At 33.6% G+C, this 20722-nt stretch overlaps 3 protein-coding genes and 1 non-coding gene across 4 annotated transcripts; 3 read left to right on the top strand and 1 right to left on the bottom strand.

Annotated features, from left to right (window-relative positions):
• Positions 1 to 594: 594 nt before the first annotated feature.
• Positions 595 to 1761, top strand: LOC108914536 (3-oxoacyl-[acyl-carrier-protein] reductase FabG-like). Its single transcript, XM_018720360.2, has one exon. The coding sequence runs from the start codon at positions 739 to 741 to the stop codon at positions 1549 to 1551; it is 813 nt and encodes a 270-aa protein (XP_018575876.1). The 5' UTR covers positions 595 to 738; the 3' UTR covers positions 1552 to 1761.
• A 1139-nt stretch (positions 1762 to 2900) lies between these two features.
• On the bottom strand, positions 2901 to 3113 carry LOC111692336. The gene has a single exon (XR_002763207.1). It is a non-coding gene; the product is annotated as a small nucleolar RNA U3 (small nucleolar RNA).
• Positions 3114 to 3792: 679 nt separating this feature from the next.
• Positions 3793 to 7829, top strand: LOC111692335 (zinc finger protein 626-like). Its single transcript, XM_023456287.1, has 4 exons — positions 3793 to 4055; positions 4158 to 4452; positions 4855 to 5133; positions 5484 to 7829. Exons 3-4 carry the CDS (start codon positions 4898 to 4900, stop codon positions 5974 to 5976), a joined length of 729 nt encoding a protein of 242 aa, XP_023312055.1. The 5' UTR covers positions 3793 to 4055; positions 4158 to 4452; positions 4855 to 4897; the 3' UTR covers positions 5977 to 7829.
• A 1077-nt stretch (positions 7830 to 8906) lies between these two features.
• LOC108914541 (GDNF-inducible zinc finger protein 1-like) lies at positions 8907 to 15771 on the top strand. Its single transcript, XM_018720368.1, has 4 exons — positions 8907 to 9238; positions 9299 to 9604; positions 9720 to 10042; positions 12212 to 15771. The coding sequence occupies exons 1-4, from the start codon at positions 9122 to 9124 to the stop codon at positions 13344 to 13346; spliced, it is 1881 nt and encodes a 626-aa protein (XP_018575884.1). The 5' UTR covers positions 8907 to 9121; the 3' UTR covers positions 13347 to 15771.
• The last annotated feature ends 4951 nt before the right edge of the window (positions 15772 to 20722 follow it).

Here is a 20722-nt window from a genome sequence, read left to right as displayed (position 1 = left end):
AAGTTTTCAAATATATTAAGAAGTACGTTTTTTATTAACAACCTGTATCTCCGAATCCAATCGATCATCAAATTCAAAAAGAAGAAAAGAATTAGAATACCTTTCAAACGATATGTAACTTAACCTTTCTTCCCTATAAAGATTTTTGAGGGTTTGCCCTCTTCCTGGGGCGGGGGAGGGGGAATCTGGAATCTGTGGCAGGAAATTTGTGTGAAGGGATGTGCCTCTTTGATTAAAAATCGAATTGTCTCGGCATTTTTCGGAAAAATAATTTTCCTAAGAATTATTCGCTATGTTTCGATTTCAACAGCTCGCCCTGTATAAACTGTTTTTATTTATTTTTACCTAAGCAATATTCTCTTAAAGTTTATGCACTCTTCCCCTTGTGTACCCCATATAAAATTCTGTAAATAATTTCTGTTCGTTCAATAAATCGTTGATAATAATTACAAAATATATTGATACCAAATCAAAAGACTCGCCGGTAGCTGAAAAAACATTTTTTAATTAAATATTATGTTTTATATTAATTCACATCTTTTCGGTGAAGATAACATAATACCTATATAAGATTGAGATAATAAAATGAAAGATTTGCTCTTATTTTAAGTTCAATGTTTATTATATCAATCTTATCATAAATCACTTGTTGGAGTTCTCCACCATTATCTGAATCTAATATTTGTTTTTACAGATTTGAAGATAGATATATTACATCCACTTATAGATAAGAAAAGTATGTCAGTTTTTTGTAAGCAAATAGTTAATCGATTAAACTTGAGTAAAATGCATTTCGCCGGAAAGGTGGTATTAATTACCGGTGCCAGCTCGGGTATTGGGGCAACGACTGCTAAAGTTTTCGCTGGTCTGGGTGCTGCCCTAGCTCTGACTGGTAGAAATCTAGAAAATCTGCAACAAGTGGCTTCAGACTGTGCTTCTGGAACAACTCCACTCTTAATAATTGCCGAACTAACCAGTGAGAGTGACACGAAAGCCATCATCGACCAAACTGTGGAACGCTTCGGCAGATTGGACGTTCTAGTCAACAACGCGGCAGTTTTGGAGTTGGATTCCATGGAAACGACTAGTCTGGCACAGTACGACAACGTTATGAACACAAACGTGAGGTCACTTTACCACATAACGACGCTAGCGGTGCCCCACTTAATAAAAACCAAAGGCAACATCGTTAATGTCAGTAGCGTCACCGGTCTCAGAGCTTTCTCGGGGCTTTTGACATACTCCATGTCCAAGGCAGCGGTCGACCAATTCACCAGGTGTGCGGCTTTGGATTTGGCACCCAAACAAGTCAGGGTTAACAGTGTGAACCCTGGGGTGATCGTCACTAACTTCCAGAGGCGAGCGGGAATGAACAGAGAACAGTACACAGAATTCTTGAAGAGATCTGAGGGGAATCACGCTTTGGGGCGTAACGGCAGGGCGGAGGAGGTGGCAAGGGCTATTGTGTTTTTAGCCAGTGATGATGCCAGCTTTATTACTGGGACGACACTTCCTGTGGACGGGGGAAGGCATGCTATGTGTCCGAGATGAACAGTTGTAGGAAACGAAAAAATATGAACAAATCGGTAATTCTGTCGCTTATTACTACAAACGGAAACATCCCTATAAATAAAACATTTATTCAAATGTGACCCATTTCCATTTGAAACGAGTCACATTGTTTACAAAAATCAACTTTTTCATTAACAAGTATTGAAAAGTTACAAGTTACAAGTGGATATTAAAAATAGTAATAATTGACTATTTTTTTATTCACAGTATAACCTCCCAAGCACTATATTTTTACTGTAAAACTTTTTTACGTTATAGTTTATGTAATAACATTTTTATATAAATATGTACTGATGGGTATACGTTAAACTTATAATAAACTATGTTAAATCTATCAATCTTACAAACATTTTCTCATTTCGTACTTCTAGGTCGGGATAATCCATATGAGATTCTCTGGCAACAGCGTACCAATATTAGGAAATTTACTTAATTTATTTAATAAATCGTAAAAATTTCATTTTTTAAGAACAATAAGATTTAACCTTCGTTCTTCATCCACATCAATATCAAAAAAATATGGTGACTTTAAAATAACACGTTGCTAAGAATGCTCAGCCATACAAAACAATCTACTAAATTATTTTCTATTGTAACTCACTAATTGATTTAAATAAATCAACTGGCAATGCTGATAATGCACTAATACAACTTACCACGTTAATTCAGGGTGGCCTGGTTTACGCGGCGTAAACAAGCATTAAACATTAAAGCATTAACCGAGGCGCTTACAGAATAGGCCTATTGTATGGTTTAAAAAACAAGTTAACTCGACATTTGATTAAAAATATATATAATATATTAATTTCGTATTCAGGGGAACACGTGCTGCTACCGTTATAAATGTATAATACACAATTTGAAATAAAAAGACTCAAAAACTTAAAATACAAATTAACAAAAAATACAAAAGAAGTTGAAAGAAAAAATAAGTCACAAAAAGAGAATTAGAATGCAAACTCCACACGTATATGAGATATAAAAAAGATATGTGGTATGGATGGATATGACAAATATTTCGAGCTAAGTTTTCAAGTGCTCTAAGTCACGTGACGTGGGGATGGGACTCATCCATAGATTTTACAGTATATTGTGGATGAAGCCATAATCGACTTCCTGCGCATTGTAGCTGTTCGTCAACTGCAAAAGGAGCAGCTATTAGCCCAAGTCGCGTAACAGATAAGAAACTCAATTTCTTATTTAGGAAATTGATTCTTTGTTGGGTAGTATAACACAACCAAAAAACTTATCTGTCAAATCTATATGTAAAATACACGCAATAACGCTTAAATACCAAATAAATATTATGTTATCTTTTATTTGAAGCAACCACTCGGACTGCCTCGTACCCGTGCCCACAAAAAAATTGCAGGTGAACGATCATCGATGACTTCTGCGGCAATGTAAAACTACCACCAGAAATCTGCCTCACGCTCAGGATACGAGACTCTTGTCTCGTCATCATGGTTGCGACAACTCTACGTTCGAGTAGAGAGTATGGGAAGACCTACTACAGAAATGATCCTGTGAAGTATGATCTTGTCTTTATCGTCGGAACGTTTTTCTTACGTTAAGTTCGAGTAACGTAGTATCAGCGAGTTATAACAACTAAACCTGGTGTTAAAAAGAGGTGGAGTATTATTTGCTAGTAGCGACATCTAGCAAGTCTACCGTGAACTGCGGGAGAAACGGGATTTTAGATACTTTGCTACTAAAAAAAATTGTGTAGAACGCCATAGAAAATATAGTACTATATTTTCTATGGTAGAACGCCCATTCGGTTACAGTGGCAACTGGCAACGTACTATTGGACGTATTTTTCAAAACGGCAGATACTTTCTGATCGCAAGTCTCGTTTAAGTTTCATGACCCATTACTTATGAATCACACTTTAATTATCACTTGGTTAAATGAAAAGGTTAAAGCAGTGATTTTTAGAAATGACAATTTTGAATATGTGTATTTCGGTTTTTAAAAGGAGGAGGTGACAACGAAATTGAAGTTTGGCAGCTCGTACTCTAAAAATTATGTATTGTTTACGTTAACAAATTGTTTTGCTGAATATTTTGGATACTATCCGAAGATTCCGAGGTGATATTATTACAATTAATAGGTGAACTTGTAGTTGATCCTAAAAATAGATATAAAGATTAGACATGGCAACACAAAAATAACACATCCTCTCTTCTATTATCTATGACACATCCATTCCGTAATCTATAGTGTACTGGTATGTTAAATCTATGTATAAAAATTAATGTATTTATCTTGTATACATAAGATTGGGGAAAGTCCAGCAAAAAGACAAATATTTGGACACATTTCCTTTAAACTAGATATTTTAATTTGGTAACAAAATTAAATTATTTAAATGGAACATTTTGGGAACATTGTAGGTTATGCTACAGTGTAATATAAGAGATGACAATTTTGAAGAAATAAAAGACCTCACCAGATATATTTCAGACGTTCTGCTGAAACTGGTAGGTTTAACTTATAACTTATTATTTTTTGTTAAGCAGCTTACTAACCTTAAAATGTAACATTGAGTTTTTTATTCCTACTAATATGAATTTATTTTTCAGAATTTTAAAGACAGTAGCAAACACATTGTGTGCAAAACTTGTTAACTGTTAGAAGCATTTAAATTTAAGTCAATGTGTCTCTTTACTGATACCACAATAATTCCTTATGTCGATAACAAAACTATATGTTCAGTTGCCTTAGAGAGATTTATGCAAAGGAAAAAGGAAACGATGAGTTAATCAATACATTAGATGACCATAAAATATGTCGATTATGTATGAAGTTAATAAGGGACGAATTTATATCAGTACATGAATTAAACTTGATATGATCGAGAAATATATACCAGAAAAAGTAAGTAAGGAACTAAATGAACATCTTACAGGTGTTTAATGAGGAAACATACATATCTTAAGAAAATATTCTGGCGGTAGACATAAGCAAAAAGTTTTATATGAACTAGAAAACCCTTTTCATAAATTTCTATATAAAGTTAGGTCAGGTTGTGTTCATATATGTAATAATATACTTAAGAATACTATTTACATATGTAATTGTAATATATTTTCTTGGAAGCAATGTACTTTCAGACCAAAATTGATATAAACTATATAACTTAATATTTGCACACTTCTTTGTGGGCTACCCTGTACACAAAAGCAAGTTTCATCTTATGTAAATCAAACCATTCTGTGTATATTTTAAAAAGTGTACTTTGTAGAATTTCAATATCGTCCAAGATCCCCTTTTTTGCAGATAATGTTTTGATTCTGTGAGTACTCAGTATGTTCATAAGGAAATGCTTAGAAGAAACATCCAAAGTATTGATAAGGCAGGAGTTCCTAGCGGTACTGCCTCAACCTCATCATTCGATTTATGCATTAAAACCGAATATATCGAAATAAAATCTGAAAGAAATGAACAGGAAGAAGAGTTTGTTGAAACTAAATTTACTGTAGTGAAATCTGAAGATGAACAGATGATGATAAAAACGGAGTGCATCGAAATAAAATCGGAAGATAACAATAAAGAAAGGTACTTCAGAAATGTACAAAATAAAAAATATATTTTTTATAAAACTACATTGCAGAAATTCGTTTTCATTCATTCCATATTATAATTATTTATGTAAAAACAATTAAAAATTTTTTTGTTTTTTTACATTTATATTTTTTATCAAGATATTTTATTAGATATCTACTAGCTCATGAAAATGACTTGCAACAAATTTCTGCATTTTTATTTGGGTATTATAGTTAATTTAATATTTATTTTTTTTTTTATAAAGGGACAGTTATATTTTGTTACAGTTAGGGTATAGATTTTAAGAACCCTTTGTATAAAATCTAGATCTGTAGTACTTAATCAGAACTACTATTTTTCAGTAACAAATCTGTGGTCATTCCGTCCCATGAAGATATTTCTGAAACATGTGACAAGACTGCTTTTATGCGCCACCAGTTTATGCATAGAGGCTCCATGAACACATGCCATTCTTGCGATTTCAATACTAAATATAAGAGAAATTTGAGGACTGACCAGTTACAACACAAAGACCCCTTGCAGATACGAATGTACATGTGTGATTTGTGTGATTATAAAACTAAATATAAGAGCTACCTCAGACCCCATCAGTTGAAACACGCGGACACTTCTGAGGTGAAAATGCACAAATGTGATTTTTGTGACTATAAAACTAAATATAAAAGCTGTGTTAGGTCCCATCAGAAAAGACACACAGATCCTTCGGCAGTTCGAATGTACAAATGCGATTTGTGTGATTTTACAACCAAATGTAGCAATTTCGGTATCAAGAGATTTACATCCCACCAGATGACACATGCATACCAGCAGCTGCATTCAGATGCAAAAGTGTGATTTGTGTTACTGCATGACCAACTGCAAGGACAAGCTTAAGCTCCACACGTTTACCCTTTGGTTATGAGATAGTTCAGATATAATGATCTTAAGTGCCTTCAGTTGAAACGTTAAGTCTTAAGAGATGTGAATGGATGCTCCAACTGGACGAACGTACAAGTGTGATTCGTGTGACTATAAAACTAAATATGAAGGCGGTCTTAAGTCCCATCAGAGAAAACATGCTGACCCTTCAAAAGCAGGAATATACAAGTGCGACTTGTATGATTTTACAAGCAAATGTAGCAACAGACTTAAGTTCCAGTGGCTGACCTATACAGGTTCTCCAAATATGCAAATTTACACTTGTGATTTGTGTTGCTTTATGACCAAATGTAAAGACAAGCTTAAGCTCCACGTTTGAAAACACACTGACCCTTCAGTTATGGGAATATTCAAATATAAGAATGGTTTTAAGTGCCATCAGTTGAAACGTGAAGTCTTAAGAGATATGAATGTACTTCCCAACCAAACAAATATAAGTGTGATTTGTGATTATAAAACTAAATATGACACGTGCGTACTAGTTGCTACATTCAAATGTAAACGTGTGATTTGTGTTACTACATGACCAAATGTAAAGACAAGCATAATCTCCACACACTGATTTTTTGATTATGGGATAGTATATCCTGTATATTAAAATGAGTACAGTCTGTACAATATTTGTTGAGATAGAATTCCAAGAAAGAAGTAAGCCAATAAAGTACTTGGATTATAATTATAAGAAAATCAGAAATAGGAATTCACTAGTGCGATTTGTGTGATTTTATAATGGACCGTAGGGTTGACCTTAAGTTTCACAAGTCAAAACACGAACCTGTCAAAAGCGTTAAGATACAAGTGTGATTCGTGTGATTTTATGACTAAAACTAAACGTATGTTAAAGCACCACCTGTTAAAACATGCAGACCCATCAAAGGTGCTGAAGCACAAATGTAATTTGTGCAACTTTGAAAGTAAATATAGGACCAGCCTGAAGTATCACCTACTGAAACATGCAGAATCCGTTTGATAATCTTCCCATATCCTCCTTAAAAAGGAAAATATATAAAAGCTTGGCAAGCGTAAATGTAAAAAAAGGATAGAAGAATCAGTATAATCTGACAGGTGTGGTTGTGGAACCTGGTCACACTCTAAACTGACTGCCTCTCTATAACAATTTTAAACTCTTTTATTATTCTTCCTACATAACCTATCTGTAAAATATAATAGTTCTACCACTGATTCTAATACTAAGGATTAGCTTAGAATTCAAAGACTTGTGCAGCAGTGGCGTAGCATTCTATTAATCGGTAGGTGATATTTACACTCAGAAATGGCTAAGTTCTAACTACTAGTTATACTGGCCAGTAATGCCAGTATCAATCTCTAAGGTAAATCCAAAACAATGTTATCCGACCATACCCACAGAGAGGGTAATATCACCTCTAGAATACAGCTGATTTATGGTCTTCCGGGGCTTGAATCCACTAGTAGCAAAATGGAATCAAGTACTAACGCATTAAACTACTTGGACACCAACCGACTCGTAATACTTATTAGTTATTTGTTTGGATCAATTTATTATAATACTGTATAGTTCTAAAATTAACTTCTATTGCTTTCTACAATACACATTTTGAATTAAAAAGTTTAGAAAACCAAGCCTATGCTACAATTAAACTGATAGTAAAAAGTAAGTTTTAATTTCCCTAACAAATGTAATCATTTAACAGAACTTGTAAAGGCTGTACGTGAAAAATATATTGATGCGAGAATAAATTGTGAAGTCAAAATATTTATTTCAGTAAAATCTATGAAAAGACAAATATTAAATAAACTAATATTAGTTAATAAAGGACAATAAATATATTTAAACTATTTTGTAGGTTTATTTAATATAAGCAAGGCATTAAAATATATTATTTTCTGAATTCCAAACTTGAAAATGAATATTTGTCATAAGTGTAAAAATATTGCGTAATCCGGACTTGTTCACAGGATGCGCGGTGAGATTATCTTGCATACTCCACTTCCCCGCAACTTGCCATCACTGGTATAGTCTTTCCGAAGTCAGTTGAGCATATAAAAAAACGCCTGCCAATAAAATTTAATGACACATAGGCGTCCCTAAAAAAGTTTTTTGTTAAAGGTAAAAAATTATAATAATTTGTATATATGTGTAGAAAATTTCAATTATATGCTGATTTGACCAACAACATATTTTAATTATTTATGTCCTCAAACAATTTTATTATATCGACAGTAAATTTCGTTTTGTTCCGTTTAAAAATTTGTCCATAATGCCATATTTGTGATAATATTAGTAAATAAAATATCCCTCTTATTTCTCCCTTTCGCAATTGTAATATGAATGATTAATAGAATGGTGCCTATAATAAATTAAAAATTATCTGAGTCACACCAAATTCCGCATTGCTGCACTGCACTGCCAGGCGACTTGTTGGCAACTGAAATTTATGAGGCAGCCGACCAGAACAACTGTGTGTGAACACCGTTTGCTCGCATGTGCATTTTTCAACTGGGTGTATACATTTCTACCACCTGCACGTTTGGTTCAATCACACCTGTATATGGTATGGCTAAATAAATATGGAAACAAGTTTTTCAAATATCTCAATGCCGAGTTGCTACGTAGGTACTGAGCCTAGTACATACTGTCAAGTCTTGGTTCTTCAACAGAAATCGGAAAGACTATACCGGTGCATTGGAATTGGATACAGCCAATTTAGGTGGTCTATGGGGTGTATACTACACAATTTACTAAAGCGTTTGACATCTTGACAAAACATTTCGATCAACGTTTACACTTTCAACCACCTGATTAGATCGTAGTTTTCGCAAAACTTCTTTCAGTTTACCATATATTCTGTTCCTCGGCACCCACATCTAAGCCACAGAAGATAAAACATCTGTTTTATCTTCCGTGTCTAAGAGTTGTTAATGTGACAATGACATTTAAGGTTATGTTTATTTACGTACGGGCGAAAGGAAGTTTATTAGTTAGAAAATATAAATGAGATGAAATTCTTTATTCCCTAGCAAAAAGAAAGATATTAGAAAATCCTTTTATGGCAGTTTATTAACAAGATAAATTGTTTAAATGGAGAATATTAAGGAGCAACATTGTAGGCTATGCCTCAATGTCATAAGCGATGATCAATTTGAAGAGATAGAAGAAGCTACCAGAAATATTTTTGACTTTCTTTTATTAAATCTGGTACGTTCATTAACAAGCTTAGCCAGTAAGTCTTAATGATTATATTAATCTAATTTTTAGGATTTTGTTGACTCGAATAAACACATAATATGTATCGATTGTTCACTACAGGTAAAAGAAGCATACGAATTTAAGTCGATGTGCCTCTATACTGACAACACCATAATTCCTCATGTCGATTATGAAACAGGATGTTCTGTTGACTTAAGAGAGATTTACGTAAAGGAAACAGAAAACAAACAACTCATGAATACATTAAATGATGATCATAAAGTTTGTCGGTTATGTATGCAGTTAACAAGCAGTGAATTTATGTCGGTACATAAATTAGAGGTTGATATGATCGAGAAATATATTCCAGAAATAGTAAGTGTATAGCGACATAGAGCAATATACAAAGGCATGCTGCATTTTTTAGCATTTCAATAACTATAAAAAAAATTAAGGTTGGACAGTTAAATTTTAAAAATGAACTTTGTAGAATTTCAGTGTCATCAAAGATCCCATTATTTGCAAACGGTGCTTTGTTTCCTTCAGTACCCACAGTGGTTTCATACAGAAATGCTTAAAAATAAAAGAAAACGTTAAGAGTGTTCATGGTACGAAAGTCACTGCCAGTAAGGGCTGGACTTCATCCTTAGTTTCGCCCGTTAAAGTTGAAGATATAAAAATAAAGTCCGAATTATGTGAACAGGAAAATGAGTTTATCAAAATAGGATCTACTGCACTGAAATCTGAAGATGAAGAGATGTTGATTAAAACTGAGTCTATAGATGTAAAAGCAGAAGCAAATGATAAAGAGAGGTAAACTTTATATCATTCTTAACTTTTTCACTGCGGTAATTGGTCTTGAGCTTTTAGAAAATTTGTTTTTTCTCCACCTTTGAAAGCACGTATATTATTTTTGGGGTAATAGTCTCTTCACAGACAGTAATGCATTTTTTTTCATACCTGGAGGGAAATTTATTTCAAATTCATTTTTGCAAATTTCTACTTTGTGCAGAACAGACAACCTATTCCGTTTCCATACATTCTCCGTAATATCTTCAACTTCCCACTGTGATTTTAAAATATGACTCAATAGTAATTAATTTTTTTAATATGTATCTCTTAAAATTTGTTATAGAAGAGGATAGAATTATATACATGATAAAATATATTATTGTCTTACTTATCAATCATGATTCAGATTGAATGGTGGATTTTGTATTTTTGACCTAGGATTTGTAATCAGTTACCCCAAAAATCCCGTATACAGGGTGTCCGGGAAAATGTGGGAAATCTCTTGGGTGTAGGTAGAACTTGAAAAAATGAGATGAAAATCGGTTTTTCTTGAATAACTTTTAAAGTATGTACTTAATATAATTTAAAAAAAATTTTATGTGATGGATACTAGTAACGACCTCTTAAAATAATGTCTTTGAAATATATTTAGCTTTTTTAGTTTACCAGGGGCGATAAAATGAACCGTTTACGAGAAAAAGAATAATAAACGAATTCATGTTTTATTTTTAATAAGCAAGGCCATGATTTCTACTTTTTTTTCTCGACAACAAAGTGACATCGCTGACACATTGATTCTTTACTTCATTATTAATTTACTTATTTTTGGATTTCGTGGTTGAATTTAATTGTGAATTAATTCTAAATATGGAATACAGGTTTATTGAGTATGTAGATATCCATTTCATGTATGGTCTTGCCTCTTGCAATGGTTTACAAGCCAGAAGGTTATTTCACGACAGATTTCCTAATTGTGCTCTGCCAAACTAGAAGACATTTCAACGAGTTGACAATCGTCTAAGGGAGAATGGTGGGCGATTCCAGATAATAAGGTAATACATATTATTGACTTTCTTCATATTAATTTGTAGAAAAATTTGAAATGTATGCAATTAGAGGAAAATATTTTAATTGCTGTAGAGGACACTCCATCAACGAGCATTCGAAAATTGTCAGCTTAATTTTTATAATTCCAGCTAATACTGAACCTATATGAGCAACTGAAGAATAAGCAATTAAAGACTTAATATCTCATCGAAAACAATAATACATGAAGTTATTCAAGAACAGCTGTTATATCCATACCATTTGCAAAAAATACATGAACTGATTCCTGAAAATTTTCCTTGTAGAATGCAGTTTGCAAACAGGCTATTGGACCAGCAACGAAATAATGTAAACTTCACTAGCACTATTCTTTTCACAGATGAAGCAAGGTTTATCAAAAATGGCATCACCAATTTACACCACACACATGTATGGGCCGATGAAAATCCTCATGCCACTATTGTTTAGCATCATCAACATCAGTTCCAATCAATTAACATCTGGGCAGGAATCATTGTCAATTTTTTTATTGGACCATTTGTATCACCGGAACGATCGAATGCACAACTTTATATGGAGTTCCTTCAGAACGCTTTTCAAGATTTAATAGAACACTTACCAATAATTGAAACCCACAAAACATGTCCTTCAGGGACACATATCTACAACAAATATAGAAATTAGTCATCTTATTTTTTCATGTTCTATCTGCACCCGAGGGATTTCCCACATTTTCCAGGACACCCTGTATATTTTCAGAAGAAAATTCCTCAAACCTCAAATGAGAGATATAACTTTTCTTTAACTTTAACATTGTGTACATCAAAAACGAGAGCCGCAAGGGCAGATGTTTGTATAAAACAACATTCTTAAATTTGGAGAAAACAGTTTATTTCTTATATGTTGTAGTGTTACAGTATTTAGCCGTAGAAACCATTTAGGCGACAATAATAATAAAAAAAATTTGGTCTATTGGTTGTCCACATTTCAGTAATTTAAAAAATTTATAGTAAATAAAAAAAATTCTGAGGTTATTTTAAGTAAAGACATGAGATAAAACCAAACTTTTCAAAAATCGATTAAAAAACTTCTCATATGAAGAAAAGTTAAATGAATATTTACTAAAAAGTAAACACTTTTCAGTTACATATTTCCGGACATTTCACCCCAAGAATTAGAAGACAAGGACATTCCCAAATTAGGCAAAGGTCAATTTGCATCGGAGCAGTTACCCACAATGTACATATGTGATAAATGTAATTTTCAAAGCAAACACAAGAAGAGTTTCATAGGTCACCAAATAGTACACAAGGACCCCTTGTCCGTGCAGTTGTACAAGTGTAATTTGTGCGATTTCCAATCCAAATATAACAGTTCTTTTAAGCGTCACATGTTGAATCATGCTAACGGCCCTACCCTTCCAAAAGCGCCAATGCTCAAGTTTGATATACTCAAGTGTGATTCTTGTGATTACAATACGAAATGTAAGAAGAACCTCAAGCGTCACCAAATGAAACACGTAAATCCCTCAGAGGTACAGCTCCACACTTGCGATCTGTGTGATTTTAAGTCGAAATATAAGGATAGCATAAGACTTCATCAGTTGAAACACGCTGATTCATCAGAAGTGCAGATGTACACCTGTGAGTTGTGTGATTTTAAGTCTAAATATAAAGTCAGTCTTAAGCATCACCAGTCGAAACACGCCAATCCCTCAATAATGGATATGTACCCGTGTGATCTGTGTGATTTTAATGCGAAATCCAAGAACAAACTCAAACTGCACAAGGCAAAACACGCGGAACTTTCACAGGCGCGGATGTACGAGTGCAATGAATGTAATTTGAAGTTCAAATATGAAGAGTCTTTTTGGCGGCATCAATTGAAACACACTAATCATCCGCAATCACCGACGTACAAGTGTGACTCGTGCGTTTTCACGACCAAAAGTAAGAGCGGTTTTAGGTCCCATAAGTTGCATCACGCTGACCCCTCGCAGATACAAACATACAAGTGTGATTTATGTGACTTTCAAACTAAATATAAGACCAATCTTAAAATCCACCTGACGGGTGTTCACAAATGCGATTTGTGCGATTTTATAGAGAAACGCAAGTTCGACCTAAAGTCCCACAAGTTGAAACACACAAACCACTCAGAAACGGGAATTCACAAGTGCGATTTGTGCGATTTCGTGGCGAAACGTAAATTCAACCTTAAATACCACAAGTTGAAACATGCCGATCCTTCGGCAGCGCCTGGGTCCCCCCTATCGTAACATGCAGATTCTGTTTGACAGACTTCTGAGGTCCTCTCTGGATGAGAAAGTTCAAAGTCAGAGTTTTCTCACTTAAAAATTGACAAACCTATAGCTTATTTAATTTTTAACATATTGTAAAAATCTATTTATATCAAGGCCTTCTGAATTAACTATTTAATTTAAAAATGGGGGATATTTAAGCTATAAAGCATGTCACATCTTAAAAGTCAATATATATTGATGAGAATAACAAGTTCAAAACCGGTCTGTATGCGTTGTGGTAATTCAATGTTAGTGGAGCTCGTGTTAGCCATTGAAATTTTTTTCTCTGCTCGATGGAGACTGTATAAAAAAATATTTACTTATTTTGAGTACAACTTCCCGGACAGATAAATTCCAATTGTAGGGCAGGAAAATACATAAATTTAAATTGAAATTAGTACCATAATAGAATATGGACTTACAAACAATAATAAAATAGTAACGATAAATAGAAAAAATGTATATGTATAAAGCGACAACTTTGAAGAATAAAACGAGGTTCTAAATACAACTTGATTTATTAGCAACGATCTTTCAATCACTATACAGAGTGTGAATCTTAGATGATTAACTAACTGAATAATTTAGAACCCAAATGGTGTTGATTTAACCAAACTCGCTTAAACGGAAAATATCGCAAAAAAGTTACAGGGTGTTTTTCTATTTTTATTTTTCGTTTTCTCCTTAACTCAGAACTCGGTTAACCGAGAAATAGGTAAAGAATTTTATTCTACACAAAAAATGTGTACCTACCAAAAGTTGACATTATGCTCGGTTATGAAGATATTACAAAAAATATTTATTAACACATACCCCATATTTTTTGGAAATGACTAAGTATCCATAACATGATAATTTCGATAAGTCACTGTCATGTTTGTATTTTGCAAAAATTTTGTTTCTGAAAATGTCTTGTCACAATGAATTTACGAATTATGAAATGAGAGACATGATAGTGGTATATGTACAGGAACATTTTAGTGGATGCACTGCTAAGAGAACATATGAACAACTTAAAAATAAAACGGAAGACAATTTGTGTATAAGTAAAAATGTATATCTATTTTATTGATTGAGGATTTTTATTAATTAAGGGTAATATATTGATGAAATTGGCTAAAGCAAATTTTTACGTGTCCAATCAGTAGCTAGAAATTCCACATTTTGCTAATGCATGAGACTTCAGGTTTATTACAAAATATATCTAGTTTTGTAAACTTACTTCTAATAGATATATTGACAACCTTAGAAGTTTCATGGTGAACTTTTACTGTTATATACTAAAAGGAGACGAGTAGTTTCCCTTTATATATTTCTTGTAAATGTCACAAGAAATTATTTTTATAACCTGTAAAGTTACAAAGCCCGCTATATATGATACCACATCTTCTACATACAGCGAAAGGTCAAACATGGTTTTTACGTAGTCATGTTCAAATAAAGAAATGACACTTAATGTACTTGTGTTTGGATCAGAAACTGGATCAGCTATTTTATTTGAAAAGTAATACCTAGGGATAATTTATATCTAAAACCGGCACTGCTTCAATGTGTTCTAAGACCTTGACTAGCTTTGCATTGTATATTTAATAAAATAAGACTTGATATTTAGCATATGTTAGGAAATCAAATTGAATCTGGTACCTTGAATCACGAAACACTTACACCCGTATGCACAGTCGATCGCCAGTGACTCGCCGAAGTTATACCTGGCGAAAGAACGGCGCGTAATTTCTATTGCATAGACGTTCGCCCGGCGATCTACGCTTTGGCGAATCGCCAGATGAGTGATAGTCTCCACTACAGGGGCTTAAACATGCGCAATGCTATTTTACACCGAATACGTACTGTTCTAACCTGAGTTTGTGCATGGTATGGTACTTTGAAATGTATTACTTTGAGCATCTCTGGTATATAGTTGTTTGTATCACAAAAATTATTGTCAAAGCATAATTATCGAAAGGGTTGTAACGGTAGTAAAAGACTAAATATAATTTTCCTTTTCGGCGTTAATAGCAGTTGTTAGTATATTAAGCTGTAGTAATAAAACGTCTCAAGTAATTTGTTTATTAGGGTACACTAGGAATTGGAAAGCCGTATTTATGAAATATTTAAGTAATTTTTGTATTAGGGTATACTAGAATAGTTTTTTCAATTACATGACTAACAGTGATCAGATTGTATACTCTTAAGACTCCACATATTATCTACAAATAATTATAATAGGTACATCAACGTATATCTTGTTTAAAATATTTCAAAGTACAATCTGTTTTACTTTACAATTTACAACAACGATTACAATTTCAATATACACCATGACTTACAAACGGTGACCAAAAATGAAACCTAGTATTCTTTGGTGAATTTTAAGGGGTCTTTCGTTTTTATCTAGGACGCTTCGTTAAAAAGATACAGGGTGTTAAAGTATTTTAAATAATATATAAACTACTCACTAAAATAATTTGAAATCGGGCACATGTATATATGTTAGAAACACGGGGATTTTCAACCCCCGATTAAAACACATAATTTTAACAGTCGGTTCATTCCCTCAAACGACAGAGTAGTCTCTTGTTTATTAGCTATGTCGGGACTCTGGTGACTCCCGTGACTGACTGACTGACCCTGCGGACCGCGCTCCATCGGCTGACCTCGACTGCTCGGGCATTCTGAAAGGGGTTCTGGCTGACTCAGTAATAGCGACTTAGTGGATGACATCCCTCTTTAATAATTAGCATTTAACATATATGTAAATATTGTCCAAAATCTGAGGCCTTTTTCTAAAAATTAGATGCTCCAGTATGCCAGTACATTATAGTAACAATCATGATATATTCGGATTCGTCTTTCAATTTTCTACAAATTACTACATTCTCATGTTTTTCGAAAAAAGACTGATTTTCGAGTACAACTTAAAAAACGAACTGAAAACACTTACTTAAATAACATGCAAACACTAATCATTCGGTTATTTAATCGAATAAAGAAATTAATAACATTAATCATTATTTTAATGATTTTATTTGAGTAAATGCTCAAAAATACCTCCATTTTCACGAACACATGCGTGACATCTTTTTAATTAAAGAAAATGTAATTTGTTCGAAATTTATTGTTGCTTGAATATGATGAAAAGCAAAGACCTCAGATGAAAAGCAATATTTATTCTTTTTTCGATCTGGTCAGAATTTCAAATTTGTTATTGCAGCCTACTATGTAACTTTAAACCGAATTTTATTCGAATATCGAAGTGTGTTTTCAGTTCGATTTTTAAGTTTTACTCGAAAATCAGACTTTTTTTCGAAAAACATAATAGTAGTAATTAGTAGAAAATTGAAAGATGAATTCGAAAATATCATGATTGATGATCGTAAAGCAGTGGCGTACTTTTTAATTTAGAAAAATATGCCACCGATAGCCTGTATCTCCGGCACTGGAGCATCTAAATTTTCGGAAAAAACCTCAGATTTTGGACAATGTTTACATAAATACATGTGCCCAATCTTTTTACCGAAGCGTCCTAAATAAATACTTTATACGATAGACTTCCCTAAAAATTCACCAAAGAATACTAGTTTTCATTTTTGGTCACCGTTTGTTAATCACCCTGTATAGGTGTGAGTATATCTAAATCAGAAATATTTCTATTTGCTATATACATGTTAAAATCATGATCAATTATTGGAACAATCTCAAAAACACAATAAAAATAGGTTACTTGCTTTCTGGAGAAACGCTGGAGATGCTACAGGCAATCTCCGGCGATTCTCTGGCGGTTCGCCATAAGTTTCATTAATGCGCATGCTTGACATAGCTGGCGAACGACTGTGCATTGAAAATCTCGTCCAGCGAACGGCGAATCTCTGGCGATCGACTATGCATATGGGCATTAGGTTAATATGATTGATATGATTTATTTTTATTATTATTTATATATAAGTATTAGTTAAGGTAAGTTATGTATATTTGTACATAATGTGTATTTTTATATGAATTTTTGTGATGTATTGATTTTAAATTTCAAAAAATGTTTGCTATTTTATATAAATAAACCACTTTTACTCTATTCTGGATTCCGTTTTACCGTACCCATTTTATTTTACATTCATCTAATATCTAATATTCTAATAAATTACAATTAACAAGTTGTATAATTAAATATACAAAATTGGTAATTTTGCTCTGTTAATAGTACATCAGTTATTAAGATTAAATAAATAAATAAGTAAATTAGTATATGTGTTATATGTTCTATAATATTTTTCCTATCTATAGTTTCATCTAGTTACATATACATATTTTGTTCAAGTCGGACCGAATATTACTGTCAGTTTGTTGTTCATTATCAACCACACATCAGATTACACTAAACACAAAACTTAAGTTACATAAAAATACCCAGTAAGGCAACTGTAACAGTCTTTAATGCATTCAGAAAGCATGAAACTTCAGGCCAATAAAATCATCTCACAGGCATGATTCTGTTGTAGTTCTGCTAGTAAACACTCAGCGACAAAATATTCAGCAAATGTTCTGTAAACGAAGTGAAATTTGACATCCAATTTTTGCACCACACCTATCTTCAACACTTTTATTTCCACATTTTTGTCGCTACGTTTATAGCTGAAAGAATAGCTACATTTATCTTTATCTGAGTAACTTTGGTGGTAAACAAGACAATGATCGAATTGTTCTGTAAGCGCTTGATTTGCTGCCCTATTCCCAGTTGGATTTCCTTTGTCCATAACTGTATCGCTTCTTCTCAATGAACAATTCATATAGTGTTGTAACGTTCATTATTTTTGTTAGTTTTGCTTCCGTTTCATGCCCTGCTATATACTCCTTGCATCCTCCCCAATCGGTTAAATTTCCACCGTCATTCTTAAGTGCAGAGGCAAACTGGCAAAGTGACTTTCTTTATTATCCTCATAGTGGGTCCATGAAATGTTACTTATGAGTGCCTCGGCATACATTTAGCTTTAGTCGTGCAGTCTTCCGGTTTCAAATTATGGAACCAACAACCCGTCCGGAAGTCCAACTGATTTTCTTCTGTGAACGGTTGCAATACTTACAGATGTACTTTCAAAGTTATCTCCAAATCTTTAGACATGTACGATTTGGTAGTAACTAAGATTTTGACAAGATTAGATTCTTCCAGACAACTCCAACATGAAGTCATCGAGCTTGGCGGCAACTTCGTTTTTTGAGGAGAGCATCCAATCTTTGAGTTTGCTAGATGCATTTAACAGAATCATGGACGGAAAGCTGTTAACTTGGAACTGCACCCTGCCAAGCTCCGCACTGCCCTTGCTTTTTCTGTACGTGGCCTCCATCTCTGAATTGCGGTGACTACCCTGAAAACAAGATTGATCATTATCACCTACTGTATGTTTCAAATATAGTGGCTTCTCACTTTAAATAATAATACAGGAAAATAAATGGGGGAAAAATGTGAACAAAATAGTGAATATGTTAAAAATTGTAAAAATTTCAATTTGTTGACAAATACGAAACTTTTTATTTTAAATAGTTTGAAATAGCCACCAATTTCGTTGATTTTTAAAAATAATATAGTGTAGGGTGTAGAGTTGTGTAGGTGTTACCTTACGTACAGATAATTTACTTCCATTGTAAGCAAAATAGTACTTAGTTTTAGAAATGTAAATTCTTGCACTGATATTTCTGGGTATGTTTATGTAACAAATCAATCCTCTGATCCTTTTGAGATGCCAAGTGGTTAATAACTTAAAAATGTATTGAGCAAACTTTTTTTTTGTTTTTAAATAAATCATAAAATATTGAGACGCTATTAAGTGATTACTGAAGCCAAATCTGTGTTTGATCTCAGAATATCAAATTTCTAATAAAGTTTTACTTGTTTACTTAGTGTTTATATAGTTTTAAATATTAATTTATGTATATGTACTGAAAAAACATCCATGTGCTAGCAAAATAACTTGTAACAGTGTATATTACAGTAGCCAGGTCACTGAACTTAATTGCTTAAATATCTAATATAAACAAAGCAATTGATACTGCACATAAAGGAGAGACATGGTAAGAATCGATGATTAACTATCGATAGTCTGTTTTTTTGCAAATAGGTTCTAAAAACGGGCATATTAAGAAATTACAACTTCCGCAAAATTAAAAATCATACACCCGCTATAACTTTTTTTGGGTCCAGCTTTTTAGAAAATGTTGATAAAATTCTCTTTAAATTCATCGTGAAGTTCTTGCAATTTTAACACTTCGGGGCGGACAATTGCTCAAAAGAAAACTAATTAATTAATTACCAAAAACATTTTAGATATTGTGTGCTGTTAGGGGCCGATCACTCTGTAAATACACATGATCAATCAGTTGCAGTTTGAAGTGCTTACCTCCATGTTTATCGGATGACGCCGTACTTAATAAACGACTTCCTGCATGGTTGAAAAAAAAATGTACAAAAGTAAGAACATCACGCATGAGTTGCTGATTTATGTGAAATATGTAACGCCACTTTGACACTGCTTAAAAAAATTGTAAATATTCTTTGTCCATTCTACTACATATAAACTGCAAAGCGATAAATATTTGTATTGTATATATTTCATAGACATAAACCACACCCTCACTATTAAATTACTGGACTGGCCCAACTGTCATTTTACCTATATAATCGACAATTGCTCAGGCGTGTGCAAGAGAGATGGAGCAAGTAAGGGTTTAAGCTTCTTTCACACAGATCACAAAACCGTTCCAACTTCGTGTCATTTTCAGACCGCGCGCCATTATTTCATGACTAGAAATTGGCCTTAATGATTTGGCCGTGCGGAGGGCTATGTTTTCCACAGCCTGTAGTGACTTTAAGCGGCTTTTTGCCGCGTGACTCCACGTCGTGGAGGCGTAGGTTAGCTGCGGTTGAAGTACCACCTTGATAAGCGTTCGCTTATTCCTTAAACTGAGGGTGTTTCCACCTTTGAGTAAGGGATAGAGCCTAGCCCTGGTGGTCTTCGCTCGCGCCACCGTCTCCACGATGTGCGGTTTCCACGTGAGACGCTGGTCCATCGTCACGCCCAGGTATCGTGTTTGTCGATTCCAGGAGATGGGTTCCTGAGATAGTGTCAGTCTGTCGAGGTTTTATGGGACTTTTCGTTTGGTAAAAAGGATAGCCGAACTTTTGTTGGGATTAATTTTGACTTTCCACCTGTTGCACCAGGTTTCAAGTTGGTCTAAGAAGTTTTGCAGGAGGGAGACTGAATATCTAGGATCTACGGGTTGGGATGTGATTGTCAGGTCGTCGGGGCACAGATATATGTTGGTGTTGGGGGGATGTGGGATGTCGGAGTTGTAAATGGTGTATA

The sequence above is a fragment of the Anoplophora glabripennis genome, unplaced genomic scaffold (genome assembly GCF_000390285.2).
Source record: "Anoplophora glabripennis isolate ALB-LARVAE unplaced genomic scaffold, Agla_2.0 scaffold905, whole genome shotgun sequence".
Classification (NCBI taxonomy): Eukaryota; Metazoa; Arthropoda; class Insecta; order Coleoptera; family Cerambycidae; genus Anoplophora; species Anoplophora glabripennis.
This window is presented reverse-complemented; position numbering and strand designations above follow the sequence as displayed.

Excerpts from the sequence above, each read along its gene's own strand:
- LOC108914536 (XM_018720360.2), top strand. The coding sequence starts at position 739 with ATGTCAGTTTTTTGTAAGCAAATAGTTAATCGATTAAACTTGAGTAAA.
- LOC111692335 (XM_023456287.1), top strand. The coding sequence starts at position 4,898 with ATGCTTAGAAGAAACATCCAAAGTATTGATAAGGCAGGAGTTCCTAGC. Across the intron at positions 5,134-5,483 it reads GAAGATAACAATAAAGAAAG|TAACAAATCTGTGGTCATTC; the intron begins GTACTTCAGAAA and ends ACTATTTTTCAG.
- LOC108914541 (XM_018720368.1), top strand. The coding sequence starts at position 9,122 with ATGGAGAATATTAAGGAGCAACATTGTAGGCTATGCCTCAATGTCATA. Across the intron at positions 9,239-9,298 it reads ACTTTCTTTTATTAAATCTG|GATTTTGTTGACTCGAATAA; the intron begins GTACGTTCATTA and ends TCTAATTTTTAG. Across the intron at positions 10,043-12,211 it reads GAAGCAAATGATAAAGAGAG|TTACATATTTCCGGACATTT; the intron begins GTAAACTTTATA and ends AACACTTTTCAG.